Source organism: Castor canadensis, chromosome 11, assembly GCF_047511655.1.
Source record: "Castor canadensis chromosome 11, mCasCan1.hap1v2, whole genome shotgun sequence".
Classification (NCBI taxonomy): Eukaryota; Metazoa; Chordata; class Mammalia; order Rodentia; family Castoridae; genus Castor; species Castor canadensis.
Window position 1 is genome coordinate 125,846,228 of NC_133396.1, and position 23,260 is coordinate 125,869,487.

A 23,260-nucleotide genomic window follows, 5' to 3' on the forward strand; every position below is an offset into this window, starting at 1 on the left:
TAAATATATTAATGATTAAATAAAACAATAGAGAAGCTATTATAAAAATCTTATAAAATTATGGGCTAAATTCAGATTAGGAACACACAAAGACAAACACATTAAGGAAATAATAAATAAATAGCATACACTGTGACCAGCACTAAATTATATGGCAAAGAGATGGTAGTTTTGGGATCATGTCTCCATGGCATTAAGGACCCTTGGCCACGAATATTCTCAGCAGTGTCATCATTGTCCTCCTGTTTCTTCCATCCATCGAAGAAGAATATCTAGTTCCCCCAAAGCCTTCACTACTGCTGCCCAAGGCTCAAGCTGAAAGAGGTGTACATGCCTGAGGTTAGTGACTTAAAGACATTTGCTCTAAGGATTGCTCTCTCCTATTGGTAGCTCTGTTGGAGATTGTAAGCATTCTTTTCAAGATGAATAGCTTGAAAGAAGTGATAAAATGTCAAGATCTCACATGAGGAAAGGAAGTCATGGCACCCTGGTCTTACCTAGGGAAACTGAGGCTCAAGGGATAACATCATTGGCATTACAACCAAAGCCTATTGGCTCACAAAGATACAAGTAATTAGGCTAGTGGTGTGTATGTGTACAGGTTGCCTACTGGGCATACTTAAATTGAATAAACACTGGTCATGCCAAGCATTGGGCTGGTGGCTATGGATTCAGAGGTAAATAGTACCATGTTTATCCATGAATAGTACCATGTTTATCAAAAGAGGGAGACAGGGAGGAGCAGCAACTGAAATGCAGCATGGTGAATAAATGATAGAGTCCCCACAGGATGCAGGTGGTACCTAGCTCTAGGAGAAGCAGCCAGCACCTTCCTGGAAGTGATGCCTAGGCTAAGTTTCAGAGGAGGAGGAGTTAAGTCAATGAGGAGTGCACCCAGGACTTCCTGGCAGATAAGCAGAAATGCTGAGGTGAGAAACAGCACAGCATGGGTGTGTGTGATATTGTGAGTGAGTGTTTTTGAAGGTATGTGTAAATGTGTGAATGCTGGAAAACTGTTGTGTTTCATTGTGTAGCTGGAAGATACAGATGTCTCTGGAGTGACTTGGAGTTATAGCCATTCCCTTTCCATCCCCAGACCATTATGCAGAGAAAGAACTCTTCTAGAGCCCGGGCAGATGCCCCTAGGCTAAAGAAAGGGATGGTCCATGTGACAGCTGAGAGCTGTTAGCCTGAGGGCTACAGGACTTCCACCAGCCTGAATACCCCTCCCACCCATCTGTAATCTCAGTTCTAAAAAACACACCCATCCCAACCAATTCCAAATGACATATACCTCTTCAAAGTGACTCAGAATCTGGCTGTATTTCTCCGTCGCTTCCTCCCCACAATGGCATGTCATGTGGGCATGCTGAAGAGGACACAAAAGATGATAGATTTTATTACAAATTCTTATTTTCTGCCCTTGCCATTGACATAAGCAGCACTGTGTCTGTTTCCTCCACAATCTTGTAAATCCTCATTTCTGTAGAAAAGTCCTTTCAGACCTCATCACTAGGGATTATTAAACTAATCAGCTGGAACAGGAAGCCAGTTCTTCAGCCTCAAATGTGGAGCTTACTGCTTCCTTTTAGAAAGATGCAGGTCTGAGGGAGTCCACAGTGCCTGTGTCCCATCAGCAGAGAATGCTCTTGCCTAAGAGCTCCATCCCAGAGCCCAGCTGAGTCTTCATGGAAAGAAAGGATTTGATTCTTAGGTCTTACTCAAACAGTGTTCTGTGACCAAGTCTAATAGCCTACTGATTAGCTGCCTGAAAACAGGATGCACTAGCAGGCTGTAGAATAACTCATCTACAGAAAAAGTTTAATTTCATGAATAACAAATAATTATCATTAATTATCAATAATTATCAAGTAGCTAGCACTTTATATTTCTTTAAACTTTGTAAAGTATTTTTCACAAAGCATAGACTCAAAAGTCAATGAAACTGTTTTTTAAGTAGATACAAGGTTCAACGCAGATTATGAGAACTTTTGGACTCAGTTTCTCCATCTACTAAGCAGGGATAAGACAGAGAGCATGGTTGCTAAATCATTGAAGTTATGTGCTAAGATGGGTCCTGTTACCCAAGATCCCCCACTCACACAGAGCCGGAGGTCCTTCTTGATGGTAAGAAAGGCATTGGCAAGACTGCTGATCTTCCGGAGGGTGTGAGGGTCAGGGGTCTGGTAGTTCTTGAATACCCTGTCCAGATAGAGTCTGAGTAAATGGCGGAGGAGACAGCAACGCTCAGATGGCTGCAAGGAAGACAAGCATGTTGGTGGGAGGACAAAGACAAAAACAGAGTGGTGGAGATGCTCCCCAGCCCACCTGGACGGGGCATATACCTTTGTGTCTTGCAAAGACTTAGTTCTCTTTAAGATTCTGATGTCAATGTTTTCATCTTCAGCTTGCTAGACAGAAGGAAAGGCAAGAAAGGACAGATGAGCAACTCCTGTTAGGGCCCAGTGGGAGAAATTCCTTTCCATAAAAAAAATTTTTTTTGGTAACACTGGAGTTTGATCTCAGGACCTTTGCTTGATAGATAGGCACTCTACCTCTTAAGCCACAACTTCACCCCTTCCAAACGTTTTTAAATGATAAGATACAGCTAGCTCTTGGAATGCATAATCCTGGGACGGAGTTCTCAGCCTGTACACTGCCAGGGCTGTCTGGGGGAAGAGAGAGAGCCAGGAGGGAAAAAGGCAGGCATCCAGGAGAGGTGTGTAGATGCCTCCCTTACATACCACACTGTCCCGAATCTCAGAAAATCCAGTTTGTATTGCCTGGAGATTGGTGGTGATCACACAGCTTCCCAAATGGAGAGTCTTAAGCCCAGTTGACGGAGTTCCCAGGAGATAAAGCACAGCACAGAGCAGACCAGTGGCAAGACCAGAGCCTTTCATCTTATGCCTGGAGTCTGGAGATCGCTAGCTGAGATTTCAAATGGAAAGAGCATGGTTTACTGATTTCCTCACCTCATCCTTAAGGAAGCCACTCCAGCCACCAGGGAATGTCTGCCCCAGATTCCTCTGGGAGGAAACTGAACCACCTTATCTGTCTCCAAAAAGTGTTGCCCATTCAGACACTTACTAAGAAAAGCTCCCCAAAAAGAAGACTCCGGCTGTCTGTTCAGGGTCTGAATGTGGGGTGGTACCACAGTTCCTGTCTCCTTTATTCTGTCCCCGTCCCAGCTCCACCGTCATTGCCCAACAGGTAAGGCCTGGAGCAGCAGACACTTGTAGTGAATCGACAGAGGATGACATTTCAGGAGAAATGTCAAAACTTGTTTGGGGCAATTGACGTAGACAGCCTTCCCTTCCAGAATCCCAGTGCCACTCACCCTTCTGGTCCCCTTAGGCCCGCAGGGAGAACTGGTGTAAAACAGTCTCACAGAAGCTGTGGCTGTGCCACCAAAAACACTTCAGAGAAAATTGCCTGGTTCTTTTTATGGCCACCCCGCAGGGCAGGGGAGCCTAACTCTGTTTGGCATTTGTCTGAGATGAGAGTGGTTATTTGAGAATAATGGATTCATTTCAGCCCCAAAGGCAAATACAAAGTCAATGATTTCATAACAATCCTACTGCCAGAGAAAGGCAAGACCTGATGAGCAAGCGAGGGGAATCCACCTCCACTTCTTCCTGAGAAGCCTGGCACTCCACAGCACCCTCTGCAGGAGGGCTGTAGTCAGACACTCCTGGGGTGGATCCAAGAACATGCTCCTTCCTGGCCCAGAATCTCAGGCCAGGGGCCAAGTGAGTGATCCCAAAATAAAGAAAGGCAGTAAAGCAACTCATGTCACTTTGGGGTGAGGCTGCTCAGTAAGAGGGCAGTTTATAGTGTCTGCTGAGTTTTAAAATAAAATGGGGCTGGGGTTAGGGTAAGACAAGCGATGCTGCTTTAGGGAGAGGTGGTGTGCAAAATTTAAAGGGACATAAAAAAACTTAGTCATCAAGATACAAAGTATTTAATGCAATATCAAAATGCATAAAAATCCATGATCATGATGAATGAAATATCAAAATCTTAAATAATTGCAGAATCTGACAGTGCCTTGTTGAGCCATTGGGACAAAAGAAATAATATAATATATATTATTAATATGTTTTCATGTTCTGTATTTTGATAGTTAACTTTTTTTCTCAAAACTATATGATAAATCTGGTAAAGTGGCTCAAGTGGTTGAGTGCCTGCCTACCAAGCGTGAAGACTTGAGTTCAAACCCCAGTATTACCAAAAAAACAAACAAAAATATATGATGAAAACAGTATCATTTTCTTCCCTTAAAACAAGTAAAGTAAATTTATAATAAATATTATTTGGGGCATAAATGAAATATTTAAAGTTAAAATGATGTTGGGAGTTGTAATAAACCTACTATTTAACTTTGTCAACTATTTTTAATATTTTGGGAAAAATATCACATTAAACATAAATATATATGTGGATACATGTATTTGTATATATGCATGTGTATGTATATATACAACCTTATATATATTCACTACGTACCCACACACTGTATGTACACTACACACATACATATTTACATGCATATATGCATATTTGGATACACATCTTTCCCTTCATCTTGGCTCCATGGCTTGGCACACACAGCACTAGTAATCTGTACCACTACTGATTTTTTCTGTTTTCCAGGCAATTTGCTAGACACTTTTTTACATTTATGGCCACCTAATATACTGCCAGTTTTAAGAAAGGGAATAAATAAAGCAATCTCAAAAGAATCAGAGAGAGCAATGCATTTGGATACAAGAAAGCTATATAATAAATCCTCACTCTACAAGTTCCCATCTCTTTGACAGTTGGTCCAGTTTGCCTAGGACTGAGGGAGGTTCCCAAGATAGAAGAATGAAAAGCAACAGGTAAACAAGAATGGGTTGGCCACCCTACATGTGAATTTGGACAAGTCAACTCACCTCTCTGAGTTTCATTTTCTTAGCCCCAAAATGGTGCTAATTAAATGTATCCCTGAAAACTTGTCTTGAGCTCACATAAAATATGGTTTATACATCTAGTATATACAAAGTGATTGATTCATTCCTTCCCTTCTTTTTTTTGAGGCAAGATCTTGCCCTATAACTCAGGCTGGTCTTGAACTTGCTATCCTCCTGCTTTAGCCTCCTGAGTGCTGAGATTACAGGCATGTATCACCATGTCCAATTCAATTGATTCATTTTAAGTAGAGAATGATCTTAGTTGCCTTAAACTTAGTGGGTAGTAAATCTATCATAAATTCAACAATTCCATGAATATTATTAAGTACCCACTGTCTTGAATGTTGTGCTAGGTACTGGGGTACAAAGGTAAACATGGTAATTCCTTGTCCTCTAAGAGATTCCACCCTCATGGAAAAGTTTCTTTTGGACACAGCCCTCAACATACCTGGGCAAATGATTGGGAGGACTGAGCCAATCCCCAAAACCATGTGAGAGGGTTTCTTACCTGAGCTCAGAAAGGGCTGCTGCTTCTAGTCTCCTGGGAACCTTTCTCAAGCTGAGAGACTGGCAGTTGTTTATATATGTCACATGAAGGAAGTGAGATAGCACAGGTGAGGACTGGAACTCCCTTGGAATTTCTCTGGTGGCATACCACTTCCTCAAGTCCTAAGGTAGCTTAATTGCACGCAGGATTACCCCAACACCTTCCTCCTCCAAGAAGCACTGCCTGAGGGGATTACTGGTTGCAGCAGTGGGTAAAGGATGCATCTCCTTGTGGTTCCAGCTTCTCACTGGGTAAAATGATAGGACAAAAAAGATCTGAATTATAGAACCAGAAGAGAATTCTTGGGGGTGCCTTCACCTGCTCTTCCAAATCCAGTTCTCCTTAAACAACTTTTTCCCCAACCCCAGACATTGTGAGCTCACAGTTCCTGCTGTTTCTCCTTTGCTTTTGTGTTCTCACGGTGGCTCTTCAGCATGGTGAGACCCCAGTGCCCCGGAGTCTTCCTTCTATTCACCATTAAAGACGAGACCCAGATCCTTTATTCCTGCACTACCTTGCCCTACAGCAACCCTCAGTTCTCTAACTCCAATGCAGCTTTTTGTGTGGCAGATGAGAGCATCTCTGCATCATGGGCTTTACCCCAATGATACTGGAAGATTTTCTCAGACAGGGGCTGGTCCCTCGCATGGGACCACACTTCCAGCAAGGTTAAATTCAAAGTACCTGGGATGAATTACTGACAGTGTTAGAAAAAATATAAAGATGGTGGAACCTATACAATAAGCCTGCTTTATTAACGGGTTTATTACAAGTGATTTTGACCAAGTGCAGTCAAAAAATAATGATAAATTTTAAAAACCAATACACATTTCAAAAACATAAAATTTAAATTCCCATGTGCATATTACAAACTCAATGGATGCACAGAATCTCTGTCAGTCTTGTGTTGTCAGTTGTGTTTAAGACATTTTGTGATCTGCTGAGCATTTCCCTGCCCTAAATTTTGTGAAAATCTGCCTCCCCAAAGCACATGGTGCCCCAAAAGCAAGGTAAAAGTTAACGTGCTTAATTTAGGTGATGAAGTGAAAATTTTAGATTTGTTGAAAGGAGGCATGTCTGGCAGAAATTGGGCGGTGTTATAGGAAAGATGAATGAAGCATCGTCAGTACTTGAAATAGAGAACATGAAGTAAGATCTAGTTTTGGGTGAGCAGAATTGGGTACAACAGTAATTTTTGTGACAGTCGTGTCACCTCCGAGTTATAGAAGCTCGTGCCGACTGTCTCTACAGTGTAGGGAAATTTGAGTAAATTTGGAGTACTAAACTGCATCTTGAGCATTCATGGTTTTTCCTCAACAGTGGTCTCCTGGGAACTATATACCTTCAGATATCGAGAGTCTACTGTAGCATGTTCCTTTTTGACTTTTTTCCTACTCAATATCTAAAACTCTGAGGCCCGATAGCTGAGTCCAAGGAGTCTACAGTTAATGGAATGACTTGGGTGTACCATCTTTCTCTGGATTTCAGTTTATGAATCTGGAAAATCAAAGAGTAAACAGCACACAAACTCCTTTTCAGTTCTGGCATCCCGTGACTCTTTGCTCTTCTACCTTTTGGATCCAAATGTTCTTTTGAACATCTTTCAATGTTTTCCTGAGGTTCCCTGAAAGTAAAGACCATGACTTGTTATTGTAATGCTTGATAAGCGTGGGAAATATGTGTGGATACCTAATTTAAATATTGCTTAAACGATTTAAGCTCGTGCTATTTTTCCATCACTGGCACTAGGTAAACAATTTCTCCTGATCATCTGTGTGATTAAAGTAAAATTGGGAAATGTGCTCTGAGAAGAATACTTGAAATCAAGATTTTCAGTAAATCTAGGCTTTGGATAAGCTATACTCATACTGTTCATTCATTTCCATTAACCAAGAAAAGAACAATTGCTTTGTTTTAAGCTATCTATAATGCTTAATTAAATTCAGTTATTCTTGCACAATCCTAATTTTATTTTAGTAATCAAGTATCCTATTTTCCTACATCAAAATATTCTTTTTTCATTTTTTTGCATTTATTTTCTTTTTCCCCCATCTGTGATGAAGTATAATTGACAAATTAAAATTATGTATTCTTATGCTATATGACATGATTTTTTAAATACATACACATTGTGAAATGATTATCACAAAATACTTTCTTGAAAAATCTAATGATTCAACTAATCTGTTCCATAAAACCTCCCTGCTATATCCTAACCCCTCCCTTTACTCCCATTTCCCAAGGTAAAATTAACCCTTCCTTCAACCTTACCTTATAGATATGCCTTTTTATACTTATCACAGACAATTACAACTTTTTGATTACATATCTGTGTCTCCTACTACCCTGAGAGTTCCTTGTTCATCTTACTCTGTTAAAACGTGATAGCACTGGTTTTTGTTTGTTTGTTTGGTGGCACTGGGGATTTGAACTCAGGGTCTCACACCTGCTAGGCAGGCGCTCAACCACTTGAGCCCTTCTGCCAGCCTTGATGGCCACTGAATGAATATTGATTTATAATTTCTTGGCAGTAATGGAGAGTTTGACTCGGGCCCTTGCACTTCCTATGCAGGAGCTCTACCACTTGAGCCATGCCTAGGCTTTTTTGTTATTTTTCAGGTAGGCTTTTACATTTTTGCCTGGGGCCCCCCTGGACTGAGGTCCTCCTACCTTTGCCTCCTATGTAGCTGAATTGCAGGCATATGCCGCCATGTTTAGCTTATTGGTCGAGCTGAAGTCTCACTAACTTTTTGCCTGGGCTGGCCTTAAACTACAGTCCTCTCAATCTCTGCCTCCCAAGTAGCTGGATTACAGGCACAGGCCACACTGTACCTAGTCACAATTGTTTCTTCTTTACATATGTCCTAAAGTATGAACTCCATGACTTAACTTATGAGGGGACCAGGAGCTCCAAGCTGCATTATCTTGTCCAGTAAGGTCTGGGTTAAGGAATTCTATCCCAATAGCAAGAATGCCTCTATCTAATGATTCTATCCCTCCTGAATCATTAGAGCTGTACATCACTTTCAGTACATATAGTCCGATTTTCCCATTTTATACATGGCAAACTATAGTTCAAAGAGGTTAAGTTACTTGCCTTAAGGTCATTTGGGTGGTAAAAGGCAGACCCAGAAGTTGAACTCAATATGTGTTCATTTTATGCCATGACACTCTTAACCCATTATGAACCTCTTCCATAGTAAATAGTTTTCTTTAACAATGAGATGGAGAGGGAAACTTTTCTTACCTCACAATTCTGGAAGAAGAAATGTCTTGGATGGAAAGAACAAAGAAGTGAACATCACATGGGACAGAGCTAAAAGACCCAATTCTAATACCCACTTTCACCCCAATTTTCAGTGTGTGACCTTGAGTGACCGAAACTAGTCCTTAAGCCTTTCAGGCATTTAATGTTTCATCAATAAAATGGTGGTAACACTTATCTTGTCTGTCCGGCTCACTGAGTTGGCAAGAGGAATGTTTACATAAACCTTTAAACAGGTAAGGTGATTGTTATCACTCCTGATAGAATAGATTTTAAATGGCATTCTTTCAATGAACACTTACTAAACACTGAACACTGGACTGAATGCTGTGGAGATGACAGAGATGTCCAGGTGAGGTTTCTAGACTCTAACTTCTGAAAGGCCTTGCTGGGGAAACTTGGGTTGGGCATCATACAACAGAGAGTCTGAGCTCAGCCTTGAAGCATGGGAAAAATTAAAATGAACAAAGATGCTAGAGAAGGGTAGGGAGGGGAGTGTGGTGGGACAAAGGGCATTCAGGATAGAAGTGAGCTGGGGCTACAAAAACCTATGTTCTTAAGGACTGGCAAATGGATTTGTTTGGCTGGAACTGGATTTTACTTAGAAGAAAAGTGGGAGATCAAGTTGGAAATATGACCATATCATCATTGACCAAGGATTTCATGCCAAGGAATATGAATTGGAACCCTAAGTTGTAACTCTGACATCACCTTCATTCCACTGGGTGGTCTTGGGAAACTTACTTCCCTTCCTCAACTGTAAATTTGAGAGAATAAGTGAAATTATTTCATAAGTCACTTTCAACTGGACCGTCTTGATTCTGCAATTCTTTGATTCCCCATGGAGGCAGTAGGAAGTCATTGGAGGGTCTTGTAGTAGGGGGGAGCCATGGTAAAGGTTATATACTAAGTATAAAGTTTTGGGCTTGTTCCATTGTTAGCTTTCGAGTGGAGCAGATGGGGCTGTCACCACGGTGGAGAAACTAGAAGTGCATTGCATGTACATATCAAGTCACCTTGAGAGTATGGGTTTTTAAAACTCGGATCAGCATCTAATCAGTGTCATTGTAAGGATAAACTGGAGAGAAGAGAAGGAGAACCCTTCTTATGAAACAAACTCAGTTTCCTCAACAAGCCATTTTTGGGCAGGAAACAAATTTCTAGACACCAAGAGGGAAACCCAGCCACTCCTTTTTCCCACAACAGGTCCTGAGTTTGCTGCTCAGGGTTTTCCATGTCTGTGACGTCACAGTTGCTAACATCTGGGCTTCCTGCCAAGTTGCATCATTTTGCAGAGAAACACACAGGCCTCCAGTTTCCACTGGAGGAAGAAACCCAGATCATGGTATGGCCAGGAAGGTAGAAGTCTTTGCCACTCCCAGACCTGCAGTGCTGGGAATTTTGCTGCAGCCCTTGCTAACTTCCCAAAAGCCAAGCAAGGTGGGGATGAGTGGAGCAGCTGACTCTGCCAGGAGCATGCATTTTCAGTTCCCTGTCCTCAACCCTGCCAGCATGAATGACATCATTTCCCTTTCCTGCATCTTTCTATCATGCTCTGTTTAACCACCTCTACCTGCAGCCATTCTTTCTACATAGAGCCATCCTTCCTCTGACATCACTGAGTCTCCAGAGTTGGCTAACTACTCTTGCTCCTCTGCCTGCAGAGCGAGAGATGCTGGGAAGATCCTACCCTGGACATGGAGTTAGGAGCAAACATCCAGATAAGGCCTTTAATTCAGTCTCCTCACCTAGGAGACAGGGATTTGCTCAATTCCTTTCTTTTTAATTTCACAAACAAACATGGAAAATTTCCCATGTGCAGACATTTAGCTTGGTCAAACCAAGAGGTACAAAGTAATGACATGTAAAGTTAAGACATGGTCTCGGGACCCTCCACAGAGCCTCCAAACATCTAATGCTGGAGTTCTTAACTTGGGAAAATGCAGATAGGAAGAAAATGCATTATGTTCTTTTCACTAACCTTCAATCAAAATTGAACATTTTCTTCAATTATGAGAATAGACAATAAGTACAACCACAATAGCATTAGCAGTATGGAAATCACAAACATTTTGTATCCCATTATAGTGATTTCAGATATCACAAAATATTATTCATAAGTGTCACTGCTTAGAAATGCAGCTAAATCATGTTAGTTAATGCATTAATGAACATATAACCTACTTATTATTTCCATATTCTAATAGCTGCATTTTAATATTATTTGTTCCCTTTACAATCATATCTTTTATTTTATTCATCTAGAAGCATTCTGGACCTCAAAGAAGGTGAATTGCACACTTGCACCACATTTCTGCATCTCCCCAAACCAGAAACGAAACTTCAGGTCAGTGGTGAGAAATAGCACATCGATCCTACCACTACTCAGTCCTCACAGAACATAGAGAATAATTGAACTGAAAATTTCATGTTGTTAAAATCTCCAACTAATGACTTGGTTTCAGATGAGCAAATATAGGCAAGAAATATGAAAAATAAGTCAAAGTGATGCCTCAAAAATCAACAGTCACAACAAAGGATCCAAATGATAGTAGAGTGGATGAAATCTCAAATATTAAACTCAAAAGAATAATGATAAAATGGTCAATGAAATGGAAGAGGATCTCAATGAAATCAAAGAGAATAAAATAAACAGCTAAATTAATTCAAAGAATATAAACAGCTAAGTGAACTCAAGGAGGATACAAATAAACAGCCAAATAAACTCAAAGAGGATACAAATAAATAGCTAATGAAATAAGGAAGAAAATATAAGACATGAAAGGGGAATCCAATAAAGATATAGAAATCCTGAAAAAATCAAACTGATATTCTAGAAATGAGAGGCCCTATAAGTCAAATAAAAAAATTCAGTTGAAAGCCTCTCCAGTAGACTGGACCAAATGAAAGTCAGAAAATCAGGGCTTGCTCAACTCAGAGAAACTAAAGCAGATACCTTAAAAGCAACTGAGGCCAATAGGAGAAGAGGACCAGGAACTAGAGAAAAGGTTAGATCAAGAATAATTAACCTAGAAGGTAACACACATGCACAGGAAATCAATGTGAGTCAAATCCCTGTATAGCTATCCTTATCTCAACTAGCAAAAACCCTTGTTCCTTCCTATTATTGCTTATACTCTCTCTTCAACAAAATTAGAGATAAGGGCAAAATAGTTTCTGCCGTGTATCGAGGGGGTGAGGGGAGAAGGAGGGGGCAGGGTGGGTGCTAAGAGAGGTGGTGGGGGGAGGGGGGAGAAATGACCCAAACATTGTATGCACATATGAATAAAAAATAAATAAATAAATTTTAAAAGTCAGGGCTTGAAAACAAGGTAGATATAATAGAAAATTCAGAAGATAAAGAAGAAAGGAAGAGATGAAGATAAAGAAGAAAACATAAGTACAAATGGAACATGAGAGAGCTTTGGGATTCCATTAAAGACCAAACCTATAGAAGAAGGAGAAGAGGTACAAGATAAAGACATAGAAAACATATTCAAAAAAGTAAAAGTATAAGACTTTCTGAACCTTTTTTGTGGTACTGAGATTTGAACTTAGGGCTTCATGCTTACCAGGCAGGTAGTTACTCTACCACTTGAGTCAAGCCTCCAGTTGATTTAGCAAATCTTGAGAAAGAGATGACCATTCAGCAACAGGAGACCTTTAGGATTCCCCAGAATAGGCCTTCTCTATGTCATATAATAGTCAAAACACTAAGTATAAAGAACAAAGAAAGATTATTGAAATCTGCAAAGGCGAAGTGCCAAGTCACCTCTAAAGCCAGACCCATTGGAATAATAGCAGATTTGCAGCAGAAACCTTAAAAGCAAGGAGGGCATGGAACCATGTATTTCATGCTCTGAAAGAAAATAACTGCCAATTTAGATTACTAAGGAAAGCTGTCATCCATAATTGAAGAAGAAATAAAAAACTTTCCATGATAAACAAAAATTAAAGCAATTTATGACCACTAAACCAGCACTGCAGAGATACTTAAAGGAATTCTACACACGGAAGAGAAAGATAAACGCAGTCATGAAAATATGGAAAAAAATAAATCTCATCAAAATACATAAGCAAATGAGAAATAGGGAAGAATCAAACACTATACAAATAATGGGAGGGGAGAGGGTAAATGGAGGAGATGAAGGTGAGGGAATATGGTTGATGGGCTTCATATACGTGTACAAAATAGTATGGTGAAACCTCTTGCAAATGCTTTTAGTGGGGCAAGGAAGGGATTGCAGGAGGGAGATAGCGGGGGCAATATAATCAATGTATAAAGTAAACCTATTCAAAATTATCACAATGAATCCTCCCTGTACAATGAATATATCCCACTAAAAATGAAAAACGTAAGAAGAAACAACAAACTGACAGGAATTACTACATACGTTTCGATAACGTTAATGTTCTCAGTTCTCTAATCAGAAGACACAGACTGCTGGACTAGACTAAAAAACAAGGCCCATCTATTTGTTATCTACAATAAACAAACCTTATTAGCAAAGACAAACACATGCTTAAGTTGAAAGGATGGAAAAAGATCTTCTAAACAAATGCGAATACTTCAAAACATATATTCTAATAGACTATAAAACCTAGAAAAAAGGATAAATTTATAGATGCATATGACCTACCAAAATTGAATCAAGAGAATATGAATCTTCTAAATAGAGCTACAACAAGTAATGAAATTGTAGCAATAATAAAGTCTTCCAACAAAGAAAAGCCCAGGTCCAGAAGGATGCATTGCTGAATTCTACCAAAACTGGACCTGAAAGGTCAGGTCATCAACCAAGCTGGGAGGGTGCCTGAGACGGGTCAAAGACCAGAGTGGTCAGAGCACTGATCCAGGGCTCCATCCAACTTTCTACCTAGTTCTGAAGGTCTCTGAACCTCAGAGGGCCTCTTGACCAGGCCAGGATGCTATTTGGGGGTGCTACAGTTTCTTACCTGAAGTCATACTTTTCAGAGTTGCCCCAGAAGCATCCCTCACCCATCCTGCCCACTTCCATAAGGTCCCCATTGAAGTTATACTTCCTGTTTCTCTCATATTCGCAGAACAGATCATACCACCACATCAGGGCAATACGGAGGAGCCAGATGACCACAATTGTGTGGTGGACTAAGCAAGTTGATTCCTTCCCTTTTTTATCTCCTTGGCCCTGAGCCCACACAGCACACCTCTGAGGGTATAACCATCAACTGGTGAGGCTCCACCTGGCTGTGTCACTCTCCTGGTGCCTAGGAAGACCCTTCTCCTTCTGGGTTCAGGTCCCAGCTGTCTCCCTGGCTGCCCAGAGCCAGAAGACATGGACTCTTCCTATTCCCACAAGCAATAATCTCCTCTTCCCGCCCCTGTAAAAGTTGCCTGTACCTCCCAGGACTGGGGATGAAATTCTTCTTTGAGGAAATAGCATTAGATTATGTGTCTAGTTGTGCTCCAGCTAGGCCCACCAGCATCCCTTCAAGTGTTTTGCCTTCTCAGGTCCTACAAAGTCTTTTTCTTTCTTCTGTATTTAAAAGGCTGACACATTTTAGGCAGGAGCAGCACTCTACCAATTGCACAGTGATATGGGTGTTCACCTTTTACACTCCACACAAAACCCCTCCAGACTTTGAGTACATAGCTGGGAGGAGTGGTCTCTGCCCCAGATAGCGGTCTGCGTCACAGTTCTGGGGTTTCACTGAGGCACTCCAAAACTGTTTCCCCAGTTGTCGAGGGGACAACCTCGACAATCCTGTTAGGGATGCCTAAGGATTCAGGCCAACAGCACTTATGTGAGTGGCCATTAAAGTCATGGAAAACCATTCCCATAGATCCTGAGAAGTCTGGGGGTTTCCTGGTGTGTTTACCATACTCCCATGAGCACAAAATGACCTTTGTGACCTGATTCCCAGGGAGAGATTGGGGAGTTGGTGCCTAGAAAAGCTGACAATGACCTGCTTGTCATGGTGACATGTAGCAATTTTGCCCCTTGTAGGAGAGAGGGGTCCATGTTCTACAGGCCAGCACAGGCAAAAAGTTTGTAAGATTCCCATCTCAACCAATGTCTGGGTGTGGTGGGTCATGCCTGACATCCCAGCTATGAGGGAGGCTGAGATCAGGAGGATCACAGTTCCAGGCCAGTCCAGCAAAAAAAAAAGTTTGAGAGACTCTATCTCAACAGAAAAAAGCTAGGCATAGTGGGCACACACCTGTCATCTCAGCTCAGCTCATGCAAGAGGTGTAAATAGAAGAATAACAGTCCAGGTTGCCCTGGCAAAAAGACCCTCTCTCCAAAATAACTAGAACAAAAAGGACTGGATGTGTCACTCAAGAGGTAAAGCAGAAAACTGCCTCCCTACTGGCAGCACCATGATGTAACCACATCCTCCACCCCTGGCAAGAGCCAGGGCTGGAAGAGGGTGACTAGGAGGATTGTTACCTCTGTTCTAAGACTGTGTTGCTGCCTGCTGGCCCAAAAGACACACCCAGGATTCAAGAATGTAATAGCTATAAGCAGAAGAAAGTAGACAAGAGGAAAAGACCAAAAACCTAGTAGGTGGGCAGTTCAGCTGCACTTCTACAATTTATTTTATCTATGGTTTAATTAATGTCCTTTTCAATTAGCAAATCATAATTGTATATATTTATGGGTGCAGTGGTGGGGTGATTAAACCATGTTACTTCACATATGAATCACCTAAGGAAGACTCCCACTTATGTGGAATCTAAAAAAGTTATAACCAGAAATAGACAGTAGAATGATGCTTACCAGAGGCTGGGGAAATTAGAGGGGAAGAGGGAAGGAAGGGAAGTCGTGGGTCAAAGGGAACAGAGTTTTAGACAGGTGAAATCAGAGACCAATCATAGAGCAGGGTAACCATAATCAAGACTAGTGTCTTGTATAGTTCAGTCACTGGGAGTCCTTCCCACATGTCTCCCTGCATTTTAAGCAGAGACCTAGCCTAACGTTATGGTGTGGGGTTTGGTTAGCTGCGGGCTTAAACAGTAGGCAGCCAACCCAAAGGACTCTGACCAGTGCAGTGGGAGGTGTGCATGGCCCACAGACAAGAGGGCATCCAGTACTGCACTGGCCTCCCAAAGATCTTTGCAGAGGGAAAGTGAGCTGCAAAGATGCCCAAGACTGCTGGGAGACAAGAAACCCCTTCTTCCCCACCTGGGGGATACATCACAGACTGTTTTTCCAGGACACATCTTCTCTGTACTTTCTTCCACATTTCTGGAGACAGTTCCTAATAAATTTCTATTTCTCACAAATATAATAAATTGATTTTCCTGAAAGATGATCACAGGTATTCTGTTATCTTAATCTTCCTCGTGCATGTTTCATTTGACCATAAGGTAGCACCAACATCAGGCAGTGCTGGGAGTTAGTCCAAAAGCCTAAGAGAAATGTGACTTCAGAGACTTATCAGGTCACTTCTCTAGGGGGAGAACATCCAGGTGAAGGGATGATCCTGAGATACATAGCATCTCAACTGGTTGGAAGAACACAAAGGAAGCCAGTGTGGCTGCAGTGGAAGGGGTGGGGAGGTAAGGAAAGGAAAAAAGAAAGGGAGGGGGAGGGGAAAGATGGGTCTGAGGGACAGAGACCAGGTCCTACACAGCCTATGACATGGGAAGGCCATCAGGTTTCCTGTGGCTGAGCTAGGGAGACCTCAAAAGTACCTGGCCTCTGTGTAAAACCATCCACAGGTGACCAGTAGGGAGGCTGCTCAGGAATCCCAGTGGGAGATAGTGGTCTCTTGGCCAGGGGTGGGGTAAGGTAAGAGTCAGTCAGATATATTAAGACACTTTCTTTTTGTTGTTGTTTTGGGTTTTATTGCTTTATTTTTTTGGTGGTTTTTCGTTTTTGTTTTTGGCAGTTCTGGGGTTTGAACTCAGGGCCTCATGTTTGCTAAGTGGGTACTCTACCACTTGAACCATTCAGCCAGTCAGACAATTTCTGAATGTACAACTGACAGGTATGTAGGCCAAGTGGCTATGGCAGAGGACAGAGGAGCAGCAGCTGAATCTCAGGAAAACCACCCTCACTGCACTGCAAATTTTGTTCTGGGGACCCTGTTCACTCTCCTTATCCCCTTGCTGCCCTATCAGGCAAGCGTATAGCCAGCCTCACTCTCCTGACACACGCCTGGCATGAGGAGGGGCCCAAGACTTGCTGGAAGTCCAGGTAGAAACCTATTGGTCTGGCCTGGAAGTTGGATCTAACCATGACGCACACTGCCTCTTGAGATTGTCCTCAGGCTTTAGCTGAGCAATGGGGTGAAAGGTGACACATTTACTGAGAAGAGGAAGGGACCAGGGGAAGTGGTCACAACTGACCCAAATATTGATTTGGGTCAATTTGAATATTGAGGATTGTGTATCCTCTAAAAGGCCTCTTCTAAATACATCTTTATCTGAAAATTTGACCTATCTTAGCAGGTATGTGTGGCTCTAAATAAAAAGACTAGTATAAGTCAGGCACAAGTGGTTCATGCTTGTAGTCCTAGATACTTGGAAGGCTTGAGATCAGTGGAATCATGGTTTCTCGCCAGCCTGGGCAAAAAGTTCACAGAGATCTTGGGAGTATAGTTGTTTCACACCAGTCCAGGCAAAAAACTTCATGAAAACCCATTTCAACAAAAATTATCTGGGTATGGTGGAGCATAACTGTCACCTCAGCAACAGCAGGAAGCTTAAAATAGGACTGCAGTCTAGGCTAGCCTGGGCAAAAACCCAGAGCCTATTGCAGGGATTGCAAAGGTCCTTGACCCAAAAGGGCTTAGGGAAGGAATGAACAGACAAGACACATATCGAGAGAGCCAGAAGGCTGATGACCAACTGGCAAATTTTTTATTTTTCTCAGCAAGCTTTATACAAAAGAGGAAGAGACTTAAACACCAAAAACACTCTGACCTAGTTACAACCTTTCTGTTTTGGCCACCCTGCGTTCTTACTGCCAGTTCCCTTGACTAAGGTATAAACTTCTTTTCAGTCAAGGGAAACCATTTAACATTCCTTCCCACCATGATAGAGACATGGTGCACCTGCAGATTCCTACCTTGTCAGAATGTTGCTAAACCACAGTGACCTTGTCGGATTGCAGCTCATGGCTCCCTACATCTACCCCTTTCTTGTATTTTAAGTGGACATGGTGTTTTGTTTTGTTTTGTTTTGTTTTTTATTGGCCATGGATTTTCAGGCTTTCTTGGGTGAATTGGTGTGGTTTGTACCTTTATTGGGGGAGGAGAAATAATCTAGAGAGTATTTTGCTCATCAGCCCTATGGAAGATCTATCAGACACTGTATGTTTTTAGGATGCAGAAATGCAGTTTATAACTCCCTCTCAGGGTGCAGGAATGATATGACTCTCCAGGGGGTATGGGATACCCATTTATCTGCCTTAGGTCATCAGACCCAACAAATCCCCCCTCTGAGACAAGCACCCAACTGCTGTTGGGGAGAGAGGCAATGACTCATTTAGCTGCTTCATGCTGACAATGGGACAATGGGAGGATAGTGGAGGGAGTACTTGTCTCAGGGGTTGACCCATATAGCCTCCAGGGCCCCCTGATAGAATGGAATGGAGGGCTCATATGTAGGCAGAGGTGAGTATTTCTTGACCAAGAACTGGAGTTTGATACATTGGACCTGTTAAGATATGAATCTAGAGAGAACATTTATTATACAAGGCTCAAATAGGAGTATTAGCAGGAGCATAAAAAATGGTCTGGCAAGAGCTGCATATCTAGGGATCCAGATTCTGCAAAATCCTGTAACTCCCAAGAAAGCTCCAAGGTGCTTTATGGTATGGGGGAGTGGGAAATGGAGGATTGGGTGGATTTGCTTATCTCATGACTCAGGGCATGAGCCTGTCCTTTTAAGGCCACACCTAGGTAGGTGACCTTCAGGAAGCCTAATGGAGCTTTTTTTTTAGAGACTCTGTAGCCAGAAAGTTTAAAAGGGACTCAGTCACCCTGCAGATGAGAGGCTCTGTGGCTCTGCATAGAAGTAAGCCATCAACATACTGGAAAAAGGTGACCTCTGGGTAGTGCCAATCTAATAAGTCTCTGGTTAGGACTGGTCCAAAAAAGATAAGAGCTGTAACTTTCATAAGAATTTTAAACTTAAATTTAAGTAAAATTGTTTTTCCAATTAGCCTTATTTTTATTATATAGACCCAAATATAAAGGTAATTTTAAACTGTTTTTATACAATAAGCAACCTATAAAGACACCATTTGTTAATAGATCTAATTATAAAGGAATTGAATGTAAATTACTTAAAGATGTTTAAATATATGCATATTTTTTTAAAAGTTTTAAATTTGGCATGCCATAAATGTCAGTTTAAGTGTGCATAGATTCAAGAGCTCAAGAACATGTAAAATTTAACTTAAGTGGCCACAAGTACATTGATAGGTTATTTTTTTAAACTTTTAGGAGTAGATTGAGAAGTGTCCCATTCTGTTTTTTTAGGACTCATTTTGGATGGTCCATTTTATTTTCATAGCTGAAGTAAGAGTCAATTCTAGGAATAGTGTTTTGAGTCAGTCTCAGTTTTTAATAAGACTGTTATCATAGCTATTAGATTTTTTGTATCTAATAAATTAATTTATCATAGACATATACAAAACTTACACAATAAAACACAAAACAATTATATTGATTTTGAGTGCACTCTTGGACATAAGACAAAAAATGTTCAAGCTGACTTTTAGACACTTTACATCCATGGCCACACAATGTTGAACACAAAATTTCCGTAAAGAGAGCTCACTCTTTACTTTCTTGTTGTCTCATTTTTCTCGATGTTGCTCCATAACCTCAAACTAAAATTAAAACATATGCGCAGTCACCACCAGAGCCTTCCTTATCTTAAGCCTCTGTCCGGGTCCCTGTCTGGGTGCCACTTGCAAGGATTGCAGAAGTCTTTGACCCAAAAGGGCTTAGGAAAGGAATGAACAGACAAGACACATATCAAGAGGGCCAGAAGGCTGATGACCAACTGGCAAATTTTTTATTTTTCTCAGCACGCTTTATACAAAAGAGGAAGAGACTTAAACACCAAAACACTCTGACCTAGTTACAACCTTTCTGTTTTGGCCACCCTGCATTCTTACTGCCAGTTCCCTTGACTAAGGTATAAACTTCTTTTCACTCAAGGGAAACCATTTAGCGTTCCTTCCCACCATGATAGAGACATGGTGCACCTGCAGATTCCTACCTTGTCGGAATGCTGAGAAGCCACAACAACCTTGTCAGATTTCAGCTCATGGCTCCCAACAGCCTATCTCCAAAATAACCAGATCAAGAAGGGCTGGAGGTGTAGCTGAAGAGGTAGGGTGCATGCCTAGGACGTGCAAAGCCCTGAGTTCAAACTCCAATATTGCCCCCCGCAAAAAATTAATTGTAGTCACCAGTGTAAAAGATCACTGAAGACTCCTCCTGCTGTCTGACTAAACTTTGTGCCTTTTGATTAGCATCTCATTTTTCCCATCCACCCCCCCACCTTTTCCATTCCCCCATTCCCTGCAGAGAGACTGAGCCCTCTAACATCCATTTCTAGCCACCTTGTTGTCACACCTGACCTCTTGGTGGGTTCCCAGAGGGATACTCTGCACTCTGCCTCTGAGGCATACCATCTGAGTACATCTTCTCTTCTGGCCAGCTGTGGGTATCTGGAGGCACTGGGGAGAAGAGCAGGAAGAGCCAGCACTTCTTGAGTTTGTTCTCACCTGCAGGGCTGCTGGGCTGAACAAGCTGAGGACCCCTGCTCAAGGAGGAAGATGCTTCTGTGCCTGGCCTTGTTGGAGCAGATAATGTCCCATTATCTGAACTCAGGACCACAAGGATCCCTGGTGAGCAGGACCCAGGTTAGCACCTGACCCCAGAGAGCTGTCCAGTCCAGGTTGAGTGAGAAGCAATGAACTTCAGGCTTCAGGGTGTGCAATAAAGGACCATTAAGATCCTGGAGCAGACTCAAAACCAACCCAAGCAGTACAGACAGAGATAAAAACAGTTCTTGCTATAGGCTAGAAACCAGAACAAAGAGGTAGAGATTCCAAATAGAAGGTAAAAGAATGCCTGAAACATTCCTAAATCCCAAAGACAAAGCCCCGGGATTCCTCCAGGAGGGTGCTGCCTGCACAAATGGGGTTGCCTCTGCTAGGTGCATGCATGAATTCCTTTGGGGGAACATGTGTTTCCTGAGAGCAGTCATTCACAAAGTAGCCATGCCCTCAGGAGTTTTGATTCTGGAAAGAAGAGATGGATGCTGAGATATCTCTGATTTGTCAAGAGCTGGAAAGCCACTTTGTATACCAAGGAACACAAATGGGAGCGGAGGTGGAGAGGGAGGAGCAGGAAGAAGACTACCTTCTGCCCTTTCTTTCAAGGCTTCTCAGGAAGTTAAGCCTTCACTGAGGGTAGAATTGAAAAGCAGGAAAATGTGACCCCAGGCATTCTTGTTGTTTATTTGTAGCTCTTCCTGTGTGCTAGTACTTAATAAAACGATGCACTTTCTGAGTAGATACGACTATTCTCTTCATTTCCCCAATAAGGGAAGCAGAATCACAAAGTCTTCTTAGAGTGTCCAAGAATGTGACCAGAGGCATACAGATGGAGCACGCTGAATCACTTATGTCTGTTTTGAAAGCTGGATCTTGAGCCCTCTCCCAAGCCCCACGATGTCCCATCCAGGGGACCAGGTGCCTGGATCCAGCCTTGCACCTGCACAGAAAGGCATCTTCTATAGCACTCAAATCTTCATTGATGGGGGTTCCATAGCAGAGGTCTGGGACTGGGCTGAGTGTCTGAGAGCTCAAGCAACTTTTAAAGAATATATCTTCTGCCATTCTACAGATAAGGCTCAGGCTTAGTAAATTGCCTAAGGTCACCACAGTAAGTGGTGAAGCCAAGATTTCACACCATCTCATCCCATCTGGGCAAACTTCTAGGCTCAAGACAGCTACAATTGTAAAGGGCAGCTGTCTTGAGCAGCTATCTTGGCTGGCAGCAATTTGCTCTGGAAGATGGAAGAGCATTCCCCAGGAGAATCCAGACTCTCAGCTGTGTCAGGAACATTGTGTAACACATTCAGAAGCCAGTCTCCTTTGCTCAGTGTTGATGCATAAATTTGTGTGCAACTTCAGACGTTTTTGCTCATCAGCTCAGGCCCTTTTTGATGCATCTGGGTTTAACTATCTGCATTATAGGCATTCAGAGTAGCACCCTAGGCCCTTATATAACCTTGGCCAGAGCAAAGTGAACTTCCCCGGCAGCAGGAGGAGGGCTCCAGAGCTGGACAGGGGGCCCAGGTTTTTTCTTCTGGATCTGCTGTCCCTTAGCCATGGGGCTTTGAGTAAGTCTGCCACTGCTCTGAACCTCAGATGCCTTTCCTGACCACACTGGAATAAGAACTGAAAATTCCTGGGCTTCCTCTGAAGCTCAAATGGGATCCTGTGTGTAAAGTTTCTGGCAAGGGCCTGGCACATGTGGGCCCCCTGCCCTTGTAACTAAGTAGTTAAAGGTGAGCCCTAGATTCTCAGAGCAATTATCAGACCTGATAGGGGGAAGGCTTGAGAGAGAGTTGTATACTTGTTTCCTTAGTATTTCTCTCTATCTTTGTCTCTCTCTCTCTCTCTCTCTCTCTCTCTGGTGATACAGGGGGTTGAACTCAGCCTTGCGCTTGTTAGGCAGACATTCTACCACTTGAGCCACACCCCCAGCCCTTTTGTGGGGGTTATTTTCAGATAGATGGGGTTTCACTTTATCCCTGGGCCACAGGCCTCCTATTTTGACTTCCTCGCATAGCTGGGGATGGCAAGTTGTGCACCATGGTGCCTAGCCATTGATTGAGATGAGTTTTTGTGATGGGTTTTTTCAAGATAGGGTTTCATGAATAATTATTTGCTCGGGCTGGCTTCAAACTGTGATCCTCCTGATCTCTGCCTCCTGAGCAGCTAGGATCACAGGCATGAGCCACTGGCGCCTGGCTGGCGAGTATTTCTTAAGCACCGGTTCTGTAAAGGGAAAAACACAGCTCTGTGCCAGGCTCACTGTGAATCAAAAAAGAAAGAAAGTCTTTTTTTTTGTTTTCACTATTCTGTGGTTTAACTCAGGGCCTTGCACTTGCTAGACAGGCACTCTAGCACTTGAGCCACACCTTCGGCCCTACATTCTTCAAGCCTTAAAGAAAGGAAAAGACAGGTAGACAAGTGAGGTAAGCAAGGAAGAGATGTGGAGAGTTCAAATAAAATGGCCATCCATTTTATTTATTCAGTGTTCCCTCCTCTTCCTCCCTCTTTTCCTCCCCCCTTCTCCTCCTCCTCTTCAACTAGGACTTCTGTCACCAGTGACAATAACAACAGTTCTTTTTTGCAAGTACACCTCACTATGCCAGTAAATCTCCTCTCCCAGCCTCCCATCATGTGAACAAGATGCTCAGGCCACACACCATCAAGATTGAGAGGACCAATCTTCAGCCAAGGCTTCAGA

The 23,260-nt window shown here is 42.4% G+C and overlaps 1 protein-coding gene across 1 annotated transcript; it reads right to left on the reverse strand.

Moving 5' to 3' along the window:
* Window positions 1–231: 231 nt before the first annotated feature.
* Il20 (interleukin 20) lies at window positions 232–2,903 on the reverse strand. Its single transcript, XM_020166691.2, has 5 exons — window positions 2,745–2,903; window positions 2,346–2,411; window positions 2,103–2,255; window positions 1,295–1,369; window positions 232–315 (listed from the first exon to the last, which is right to left on the reverse strand). Exons 1-5 carry the CDS (start codon window positions 2,901–2,903, stop codon window positions 232–234), a joined length of 537 nt encoding a protein of 178 aa, XP_020022280.1.
* Between the last annotated feature and the right edge of the window lie 20,357 nt (window positions 2,904–23,260).